We start from the raw sequence: 11345 nt of genomic DNA, 5'->3' as shown, positions 1-11345 counted from the left end.
GTAAATGACACAGCGTTACTATAAACTAGCGAGAAGACTGTAAGTCACAATACAAGCACAGCAGACTTCAGAATTCGCCATTCATACAAATGTAAACCACGACACGGGAATGTTTCTTAGACATAGGTAAATTTGTAAGTGTTTCTGCCTAGATACATACTAAGTAATGGATACATTATGCTAAGACCCTCGAGGAAAACATGTGGAATAGTATAATGAAAATGTGATGCATTCTTCTTTTAAAAAGCAAAAGAAATTGAATGTATTCAAATATAAATCACTTTAAAGAGGAACCATACTAATTTGAAATAGGAATATTTTGTGTTTATCTATAGTTATATATACACCTATATGTCTAAGAAAGAATGTATGGCTTGTTTTTATACTTCAATGTCACTCTGAAGAATCTTTTTCTTTTTACAAAGTTAAAAAATGCGTTGATTAAGCCATATTAAGATTTGACACCTCAACATATGAAAGAAACACAGTCTCACGGTTAACACCTTGGCTGACTGAGGTAACAGGAAACAACACTTACCTCGCCTGTTGGTGTGGGAACCCGTTAGTGAAAAAATTAAGTAGTAGGCCCCTGCCACACCTTCCACATACCAAGACTGACAGCGTACTGGACTAGAGAAATGGACAGAGTGATGTGATTATGTCCAATGTTTTGGCAGAGCTGAATTAATCCCTTTTGATGTGTTTTATATATGACAAACGTTTACATTTGCCTCCAAAGAACCCAGTCATATGCAAGACACGTTAAAGAAAAGAAAAATCACACTTCAGTTACACATATGCATTTCTTTAACAATAAGGGCTACAATCACCACCCACACAATACATTATCAGCACACTTTCTAGAATACCTCATTTAAAACATATTCACAGGACCTGCTGTGAATGGCAAGATATGGTAATTTTATATCAGGAACCCTGCCCGTGCAGCGCTTCCCACAATCAGACACTGGAGTCACCACCTTCTCTCTGCTCACTCTTCCTAGTATAATATGCAAAGGAAAAAGCACAAAAGCAGCTTTGAAACGTTACATCACAATTCTGAAATGTGGGGATATAAACAAAGCACTGTGTAGATGAACGGTTTCCGTGACCCGGAGCGGAGCCCGGTCTTGTTCTCACTTATTGCACAGACTTCTCATCACATGTTCTTTCTAAATGCGGACAAGTGCTATCAGATAAAAACACAAATGGAAGGAACAGCAGCATGATTTGTCAAAGTTAATCCTTATAATTCAGTAAGAAAAATGGGTGTCCATAAAATAAGTGCTCTTTCCATATTGTACTGGAGTTTTAAAAATATTGTTTTGACGCAGTGAAGGTCCTCAGAGGACCAATTCGAAGTCATGGTGACCCTCCCTGTTGCCCATTAACCAAAACTAGAAACGAAGGATCCCTAACTTGAGTTTGTCTTTAAAAAAACTCTTGTTTTGTGTTTTCTTGACAAAGATCCAAGTTTCACAAGACGTGTGGCCACTGGCACTCACACGTACACTGGCTGGCAGCTCTCGGCGGCACCCTCCAGTTCTGCATCCCCCTCATCTGTGCTCTCGGCTGGCTCTGACGGCTTCGGGCACCGGAAAGGGTAGCCGTTGTCGTCGAAGAACCTGCGGAAGGTGAACTCGTAGAAGGCATGCTCGGGGTGCTTGCTGTTGGGGGAAGCCAGCGTGTCCCAGGCCTTGGTGCTCTCCCCGCTGGCCTCGTGCCAGGGGCTTTCTTCATCCACCGGGTCAAAATTGGAGGTGTCCATGGGGTGGCTGATGGTGGGGACGTATGGTGCGGGCTGCTTCCGTATGTCGCGGGAGAAGTCGATGGAGCTGAAGAATGGGTGTGCCTTGAGGTCGTCGGCCCCATCCCTGCCCAGGCGGTTGTCAGCTGAGCAGCACAGCTTGATGATAAGGTCGCGCGCCTCGGCGCTCAGCTTCACCTGCGCCGGGATGTGTAGCGTGTTCTCCCAGTTGATCACCTGTGGGGAGCAGAGCTGGGGTTAGAGCTTCCGCAACCCAGGACTGCACGGCTGCAGCCTGGGACAGCTAAGGGCTGAGCCTGTCACAAAAATCTTCAGCTATGGCAACAGGTTTCTGTTGGGCCACCACAGCGCTCACTTGGTGTTTACGGAGGCTGGTCTCCGGGATTTCTCTTTCCTTTGAGGTAACTGACAGCAGCCAGCCTTGGCCTCATCTGGGTGGTCATTAAGTGAGTCTGCCATGAAGCCCTGCGTCCTTCCACACACTGTGGAGAAAAACCTAATGCTGTCTGCATTGTTCAGGCTCAGGCCCGGAGTGGGCCTGGGCAGTGGAGCTGTGGCTGCTGGGGAGGCCTGATCTGCAGCAAGTGTTTTAGGGGGACCAGAACTATGAGATGTGACCCAGGTCTTCTTGAATATGATACCAAGCCACCAGCAGGAAAGAAACAGTATGCTGGATTTCATAAAAATCACAAACTTTTGTGTCATGTATGATGGTACGCATCTAGCAATCTCAGCATTTCAGAAACAGGGCAGGCCAGCTGCAGGCTCAAGGCCAGGCTGGTGTATACAGTGAGTTCTGGGTCAGTCCGGGGTATGAGACTGGGGCCTCATTAGCTGAACTTACTAAGAATGAAGGGGACAGCCGTAATGTAGACTGTGTCTGAAAAGCACACATGTGTAAAGGACTTAATATCTAGGATACATAGAGAAAGAACTACACCAACATAATCTGAACTTTAAAATCGGGTTAAAGACTATGGGCCATTTCCATAAAAATACATGGGTGGTGAATGAACACAGGAACGTATGCTTGATACCACTGACCACGGAATCCCACACAAAAACCTTACCCCCCCATGAAGATGGCTGTTCTTCCAAAAAGGGGGTTGGGCTGGGTGTGGTAGTGCATGCCTGCAATCCCAGCACTCAGGAGGCTAAGGCAGGTGGACACTAATAAGTGGTGGCAAGGATGTAGAGAAGATGAAGCCTGGGCACACTACTGGAGGGAAATGTCAAACAGATGTTACCAAGCACGGGTGGTTCAAATGTGTAATCTCAGAGCTGAAGGAACTGGAAACTGAGACAGGAGGATGACTCAAGTTGAAGGTAGTTTGGTCTATATATAGTAAGACTGTTTCAAAATAAATAGATAAAAGGATGGAAGAATGAATACATAAATAACAGTTTGGCAGTTCTACGAGGGAAATAGAATGATTGTGAGGACTTGAAAGAGAGGCGATGCACCTGTGCGCACTGAAGCACTAGCCTCAGTAGCCGAGAGGCAGGAGACACCCAGACACCTGCCAACCGGTGAACGGAAAATAAAAACACAGGACACACACTAATTCAGTCTTAAAGGAAATCTATACATGCACAAACAGGGATGAACTTTAGTATATCATGCTAAGTGGAACAGGCAGTTAAAATAAGACAAGGAAGTGTAGAGCTCCATATCTGTGAGGTTCCTACAAATGGCCGGGGAAAGGGGATGGGAGAAGTTATTTAATGGGTACAAAGTTTCTGTGTGAGACAGAATATCCAGAGCCCTGTGTGAACACACTCAAGGTTAACAAATCACACACTTCAAAGTTGTTGAATGCGAACCCCATGGCATACCTATTGCCACTAAAAAAAGGTCTGGGTTAGTGTCCTGTAGGCAAATCAGTGAGTGGTTCAGCAGTTCAACTGGTAAGCAGGAAATGCCAAAACCAATCGCGTTGTTCAGAGTCTCTCTCTCTCTTTCTCTCTCGACAGGATTTTGTTGTGTAGCCTTGGCTGTCCTAGAACTCCCTTTATAGATCATGCTGGCCTTGAACTCAGATCCACCAGCCTCTGGCTCCCCAGGGATCAGAGGCCTGCACCACCACTTCTTACCCCCCCCCCGTAGACCAGTGTCTTCCACCCCACCATGGTCTAATCAGGACGTAAGCACACTAGAACTGTGCTTCTGTAAGTCCACTAAAGAGTTCAGATTTTCAGCTTAACTCTGAATTCTGTAAGTGGCTGTGAACCTAAAATGAATTATTAAATGATTAACTGACAGGTACGTTTTTTTTCAGCGAGTACTGGGAATATACACAACTAGCCATGGTGACACAGTATCCAAATAAGCACACTGGCTTCTCTACCACAGGGCTGCTCCACAGCCGCCACTTGGACTTCACTGTGTGTGGTTCCTGCTTGGGAACACCAAGAGGGCAGACAGATAGGTAACAACGGCCTAAAGAAAATTACAGGTATACAAAGACATTAAAACTCAGGTCTAGCTCTGTTGTTTTAATATAAAAAATTCAAAGTATTGTAAGAATAAGAGAGTTTTTTCTTTGGAAAATCCACTAAAATGACTGTCACTTCTATTCTAGTCAGAAGAGGAGGCCCAAGGCGGACCAGGGCTGTGGAAAGCACAAGGCTCTGCGTCACCCAGGCACACACTCCTTGCTTACCTTCAGCTGGGTTTCCGTGGGGGTAGGTGCCAAGAAAGGGGGCTGTCCAACCAACATCTCAAAAAGAATCACTCCGACACTCCACCAGTCACAGAGCTGTGTGTACCCTGAAAGACAGCATTTCCTTAGTCCCTCAGCGCAGGCTCCCCTCGGCGTGGGCATCCAAGTGGGCTGGCTCAGAGGTGGCACTATGCTAATAATAGGAGAGATCTGTGGAAATGGACGCCTTTAGGCAGGGGGCACAGGCTGCAGCTACAGTGGGTTCACACAAAAGGGCAAGAGACACGGGCCACGGACACTGGGATTTCTTTATTTTTACTCACTGGTCTTCATAAACACAGGATGCTTTTAGAGTAAGGAGACAAGACAGTCATTAAATATTTTTATAACTTGAGTGTGTGCGTGCATGTGTATGTGTCTGTGTGAGCACGCGTGTGCATACCTCTGTGTATAGGGCACACTATGGTATATGTTTTGAGGTCAGAGGACACCTTGTGGGAGTCCATTCCTTCTTTCCACCATGGGGGTCTCAGGGATGGAACTAGGCTTGGCAGTGCTTTACCCCCTGGTATGGGGCAGGTGTAGAAAGCAGGACAGCATCCTAGAGAATTACATAACTCTGCTGAGGATGATGCTGAAGAGCAGGTTCAGCTATCTCTCATGTTTTCCCACATCTCATTCAAGCCAGGTTTGCTAGAAGGCTCTGGAGCAGGAACAGCCAGTAGGGGTTTTGGACTCTACCTTCATCTACCTCCTGGCACTGATGGCTGCTACAGAACACAGAACAGTACTCACAGCTGGAGTGTGGCATCTCTCCTGGGCACAGAGATACCTCTGTGTATAGGGCTGAATGGATCAACAGCCTATATCAGCACCATACTGAAGGAAAATCTCATCCTGCACCCAGTCAGACTAGGTCTAAAGGTACAATGTGAACAGAAAGACTGTGTCTGGATTAGCTGCAAGGTCAAGCTGACAGCCCACTGTCTAAATGGACCACAAAAGACACACTCAGGGTTCCTCCAGTTCTGAAGCAAACACTGTATCCAGACTATCTATCCAGGAAATCAATTTCACCAACTAGTAATCTGATGCCCATAAAGGTTTTTGTTTTTTTTTTTTTTAAAGATTTATTTATTTTTATTATGTATACAACATTCTGCCTCGATGTATGCCCGCACGCCTGAGGAGGGCGCCAAATCTCAGCACAGATGGTTGTGAGCCACCATGTGGTCGCTGGGAATTGAACTCAGGACCTCTGGAAGAGCAGCCAGTGCTCTTAACCTCTGAGCCATCTCTCCAGCCCCCCATAAAGGTTTGCATATTATCACCTCCTAGGAGTTTTGCCTAACATTGAGAATTCATTTGTGTGCCGGACATGGAGTAATCCAGCCTGGACAAGGGAGAGATCAGTTAGAGCTTGAAAATGGTGGGCTAGGGAGGGCAGTGGCCCTAAGACCCCCAACAGTTTCATCTGCTGACTGCATTTATTAATTTATTTTTATGTGTCTGCATGTATGTGTGCAGCATGTGTATGCAGTGCCTGTGGAGATCAGAAGAGGGCACTGGATTCCCCTGGGACTACTATTAGCTGCGAGCAACCACAGAGGGGCTGGGAATTGAACCTGTGTCTTCTCAAAGAGCAGTCCATGCTCTTACCAGTGAGTCATCTGTCCAGCCCCAGCCGGCCCTGAGAAAGTCAGTAAGTTGGAGAGTCATTCCCTTGGACCTGAGGTGGAAAACCCACAGCCCATATTCCTCAGTTAGAGGGTGAGGGAATACATCATTTTAATCCTGGTGAAAGCAAAGGCCCCTCCAGATGAGAGGTAAGATGATGGAGCTTTGTTGCTAGGGAAACCATCAAGCTCCCAGGCGTTCCTAAGCACAAAAATACGACAGGAATATTTAAGAGTCCTGGACACCTACTGCTGAAGCTCTTACAAGGCCAGGCAGTGAGCTGGGAAGGGAGCAGGCTGGCATACCTTTGCGGAGAAGCACCTCGGGTGCGATGTAGTTTGGTGTTCCAACCAGAGAGTGAGCCAGACACCGCTGGTGCTGCTTCTGTGCTCTCTGCTCCAGGGTCTTTAGTCTGTCTCCACAACGACAGTTGGAAACATCGTCCCAGAGGTCACCGGGCTCCATGCTGTCCTGTCTGATGTGGTTCCCTTTACCAGGGGAAAAGGTGTAGTGACAGAAAAGAGCAGAAAAGAACATCATTTCTGAGTCAGCACTGCAGCCAGTCCACAGCTTAGACAGAAAACATAACTCTGGCCATGTCAGCAGACTTCTCCCACTGACAAACCCAGGCCTGCTGCATGCCAGGAAGATCTCTCTCACTGAACTACTACTCCAGAAGCTTTGAGATTTATTTTCCAAGGTTTCTCTTAATAGGGCAGTGTGGAGGAAAGAACCCTTCAATGGTCAAAATCTATTGTAAGAAAGTCCACTAACAAAGAAAACACCCTCACAGATATCATACCGCTCCCTTAGGAAGGGAAGATGCCACTCCGGACCACAGTAAATACACCAATAGGTAATTTTGAAATGAGTAGGTAGCATAAAGACTATGCAACTTCCTGGTAGGGCTGTCCCCATGTGGGTGCGGGTGGTGCACACAGTGGGCCTGAAGCAGTACCTTTCTGGTAGTACTTGGAATTGTGAGTCCACCTGAATCCGGTGCAGAGGCCAAAATCTGTCAGCTTAATGTGGCCATCCAGGTCGATTAAGATGTTGTCGGGCTTAATGTCCCTGTGGATGAAGCCCATCTTGTGGACACTCTCAATGGCCAGAGTCAGTTCTGCGATGTAGAATCGGGCCAGGTGCTCAGGGAAGACCTCCATCCGGATGAGCAGGCTCATCATGTCCCCACCAGGGATGTAGTCCATCACGAAGTAGAGGCTGTCCTTGTCCTGGAAGGAGTAGTACAGCTTCACCACCCACTCGTTGTCAGCCTCAGCCAGGATGTCCCTCTCGGCTTTGACGTGGGCCACCTGGTTCCGGTTCAGGACGTCTTTCTTTCTCAGAGTCTTCATGGCGTACAGGGCGTGAGTGTCCACCTTACAGGCAAGGCACACTTCTCCAAAGGCGCCAATGCCCAGAGTTTTGATTTTCACAAACATGGACTTGTCCATCTTGGCCCTCTTGAGTCTGTTGTAGTTGGACTCCTTCTGGTAGAGGATCTTCCTCATCTGCTCCTGCTCAGCCTCGCAGAGTCCAGCCTGCACACGGGAAAACCAGAGAGTGGTGTTAGAAGGACCCACAGCAGCCAAGTGGGGGGCAGGGCCACCCCAAAACAGCGAGGACTCCTCAAAATGACAAGTCTACCAGACTACAGGCAAGACACCAACCAGCTTTGATCTGTGAACCTGAATATGGACATCTACCTCTGCATGCAACATTCATCCACAGGCATGCAGATATGGAATCAAAGAAAAGTCCTTCTCTACATGATTTTGGGTTCCTAAAAACCAGGGAAAACCACTACCATGACTACGACTGAGAAAATATCTGTGGAAAACATTCCTGGAATCCACTGACTATTATCATTATCTATCCCTGGAATTCATTAACTATTTCAGTAGCTTAAAGAAAATGGGAAAACACAAAACCAGTAATGAATCTGGACCAAAAGGAAATGAGAACACAAATTTAAGTTTTAGAATTTGAAATGACTGGTTTGTGCAATGTAAACTTAATATCTCTTTTATTTACTTATTTTATTTTATTTTTTTTTTTGGTTTTTCGAGACAGGGTTTCTCTGTGATTTTGGAGCCTGTCCTGGAACTAGCTCTTGTAGACCAGGCTGGTCTCGAACTCACAGTGATCCGCCTGCCTCTGCCTCCCGAGTGCTGGGATTAAAGGCGTGTGCCACCACCGCCCGGCCTTTTTTTTGGTTTTTTGAGACAGTTTCTCTGTGTAACAGCCTCAGTTGTTCTGGAACTAGCTCTGTAGACCGGGCTGGTCTCGAACTCACAGAGATCCGCCTGCCTCTGCCTCCCGAGTGCTGGGATTAAATGCCTGCGCCACTGCCGCCAGGCATTTACTATCACATTTAAATTTAAAATAATGTCATAAAATTCAGAGGTTCCCAGTTCAGTCCCCAGCACCCACGTGGTGGCTCTCCATGTAATTCTAGTCTATAATTTTAGTTCCAGAGGATCAAAAGTCCTCTTCTGACCTTCAGTGGCACAAGCATGGTATAGAGATATATATGTAAGCAAAACACTCACATGAAAAGAAAATCTAAAACAATACAACACACATACACAAACACACACACTATCTCCTGGGCATCTGAAGCTGCAGCAGGACTGGGAGACCCAGTTCTATGGGGGGGGTTACAGGTGTACACGTGGTCTCAAAGAAACAACCCCCAAAACACTATGATCCAAATTAGAAAAATGGACCAGCAATATTGTATTTCTCTCTAAAATATCTAACTTAGAAAACTTTTTAAACATTCTTTTTAAATGCTAATAGCAGGTGATCTTTGATGTGCTTTCCTCAGAAGTAAGGACAACCACATCAATCCATTTGCTGACTGACTTGCAGCCAGGGTCCTCAGAAGGGAGGCCACACATTGTGGCTTCTCCAAGTGTCTGGCTCATGCAGGGGTCTATGGGAGGGACGTGTGATGACGGTGCATAGCTGCTACAGTGGACAGGGGAGCTCGGAACAGAGTAAGGAGGAAGAGGGAAATTACTTTGGCCATTTCCTGCTCCAGCTGCAGCCTCCGGCTGACCTTCTGCTGGTAGGTTTTGATGACATTCTCTACATGTTGTTCCATGAAGAACTTGAAGGCATAGGGGGAATAGCTCTTGATGCGGGACTCTCTCTTCTCTTCATCCTTGCTATTTTTGCGGACGGGCACCGGGGATGTCTGGATCTGCTTTTTGTCCCTGCTCGCTTTGTCTCCCTTGGTACCCTTGTGGCTCTTGTCACTCCTGTCCTGCTCGGCGCCCCCACGCAGACTCTGCTCGACACCGGCACATAGGCTATCCACGTCCAGGTTGTATTGCTCGGCCTTGCTGGGTAGCAGCAGGTGCTTGGGGTAAGGTGGCGGCGGGCACCTGCGCTCAGAGCCACCATAGTCCACGTCCAATGGGTGCTGGCCTGTGCTGCCTTCCTTGGTCTCCAGGCTCTCGGAGGAAGGTGCTGAGGGTGCAGGTACCCAGGCAGGGTGAGAGGGACCCACGGCTGTCTGGGGCTCGGGTCGCAGTACACGCACACTCTTTACAGGGTGCAGGATGTGCGCAGCCGTCACTGCGGTGACCGTGTTGGGGGCGGGCAGCGAAGGCTCGGGCTGTGGGCTGCTGAAGGAGTTGGTCCTGCTGGGCCCTGTCCGAAAGGCCACGTGCTGCCGGGTGGCCTCTAGACCCTGCTTCTGCAGCGAGTCGCGGCGAGTCAGTGGGGCTGCAGACCAGGGTCCTGGGGAGCCCAGCTCATACAGGTCGGCATTGAGGCTGTTCCTGGATGGCGTCAGAACTGCCTGTGTGGGGCTATCGCCAGCGAAGGTGGGGCCCCGGGCACCCAACACATGCAGTGGGTGGGCCCCGGGAGCCACAGTGGCTGGCTTGTGGTGCGCAGTGGTATACAGCCCAGTGTGGGCAGGGAAGGCGAGACTGGCAGGAGGGCCACCCTGGGCTTTGGCTAGGCCAGAATAGGCATCTGGTGGTGTCTTGCTCTGGAAGGAGGGGCTGCGCTGCACCCCGTATCCCGGCTGCTCCGCTAGAAGATGAGCACGACCATAGTGTGTGCCCGGGAAATGTGCGCCAGCCTCCGCCGCTGTGCTGTAGCCTTTGGGAGGGTGCTGGTGACCAGGGGTGCTGTGCGGGCTGACCCCCGGGAAGAGGAAGTCTAAATATTGCCGTGGCATCTCCTCCAGCCCAGCAGGGCCCTCATAGTTTGCACCTCCCAGCTGGTGGTAGGATGGGAATGCTTCCCCTGCACCCTCGAAACTGGGCCGCCGTGTTACCGGGGTGGGCACCACGCCCTTTCCTGCAGAGCAAAGAATGAAAAGTCAGTTTAAAAGCACATAGGGCCGGTGGGCTGCTACTCACAGGTTGGTCCTCACACTAGCCCCAGCTTTGGGCAAATGTATAAAGTCTACTGAGAGTCCCGGCGGGGTGAGTCCTGTCTCAGCAGAAACTGCTCTCTCTAAGGCGCAGGCAAGGTAGGGGGGAGATGGATGATGGCACTGAAGGCCAAAGAGCATCTGCTAAGTCATGTGTCGGAGGGGTCAGGCTCCAGCCATGCTAGGGAGCAACCTGGGCAGTCAACTCTGTTTTCTCCATGACGTGCAGTTATTTGGGGAGCCAAGTTTACTCACTGTCATGGTTTCGAAAGGGCAGAACTATACCCACTGTCCAAATAATCATTTGCCTATTTCCCAAATTAAAGATTTGCTGGGTTTCTGTCTTCATTAAGGATAAACAAGGTAATATATACCCAGCATAACTAAGAGCAAAACCATGAAGAGGAGATGGAGAGATAGGAAGAGTGCAGGAGACCCAAGTTTGGTTCCCAGCACCCTTATCAGGTAGCTTCCAGCCTTTGAGAATTCTGTCCTGGAACGATATTGCAGTCAAGTGTGCACACACGCTGTTGTGCTTTGCTGTCCCTTTAAGGAACAAGCCACACCCACTCCCATTACCTCTGACCTGCCTGTGCCATCTTCCCCTTCCCTCTCCTGTTTTTTCAGCGTGGCCGCGTTCTCTCTGGCTTTTTCCCTCTTTCTCTGACTCTCTCTCTCTCTCTCTCTCTCTCTCTCTCTCTCTCTCTCTCCCCTCCTTCCCTCTCTCCCCTTTCAAAAAATGCTTTTATGGCTACTTTCTGTGTCCATGGGTCTGCTCACAACCGCCGCGCATTGGGAACTCTGCGGGACCCACCGGAGCTTGCTGCTCCGTGAGCCGGCC

General features: G+C 48.7%; 1 protein-coding gene across 2 annotated transcripts in view; it reads right to left on the bottom strand.

The window, feature by feature from the left end:
- Positions 1 to 812: 812 nt before the first annotated feature.
- The window catches only part of Lats2 (large tumor suppressor kinase 2), a 51863-nt gene continuing 41330 nt past the window's right edge, over positions 813 to 11345 (bottom strand). For both annotated transcript variants that reach the window (XM_057786404.1, XM_057786405.1), the window contains exons 4-8: positions 9134 to 10428; positions 7067 to 7649; positions 6414 to 6596; positions 4432 to 4538; positions 813 to 1984 (exon numbers count right to left, since the gene is read on the bottom strand). In XM_057786404.1, coding sequence (XP_057642387.1) covers positions 1502 to 1984; positions 4432 to 4538; positions 6414 to 6596; positions 7067 to 7649; positions 9134 to 10428 — 2651 coding nt within the window. In that variant the 3' untranslated portion in view covers positions 813 to 1501. The remainder of the gene's footprint in view (positions 1985 to 4431; positions 4539 to 6413; positions 6597 to 7066; positions 7650 to 9133; positions 10429 to 11345) is intronic.

The sequence above is a fragment of the Chionomys nivalis genome, chromosome 12, assembly GCF_950005125.1.
Source record: "Chionomys nivalis chromosome 12, mChiNiv1.1, whole genome shotgun sequence".
NCBI classification, from domain to species: Eukaryota; Metazoa; Chordata; class Mammalia; order Rodentia; family Cricetidae; genus Chionomys; species Chionomys nivalis.
The sequence above is the reverse complement of the archived record's forward strand: the minus strand, read 5'-3'. Positions and strand labels throughout refer to the sequence as shown.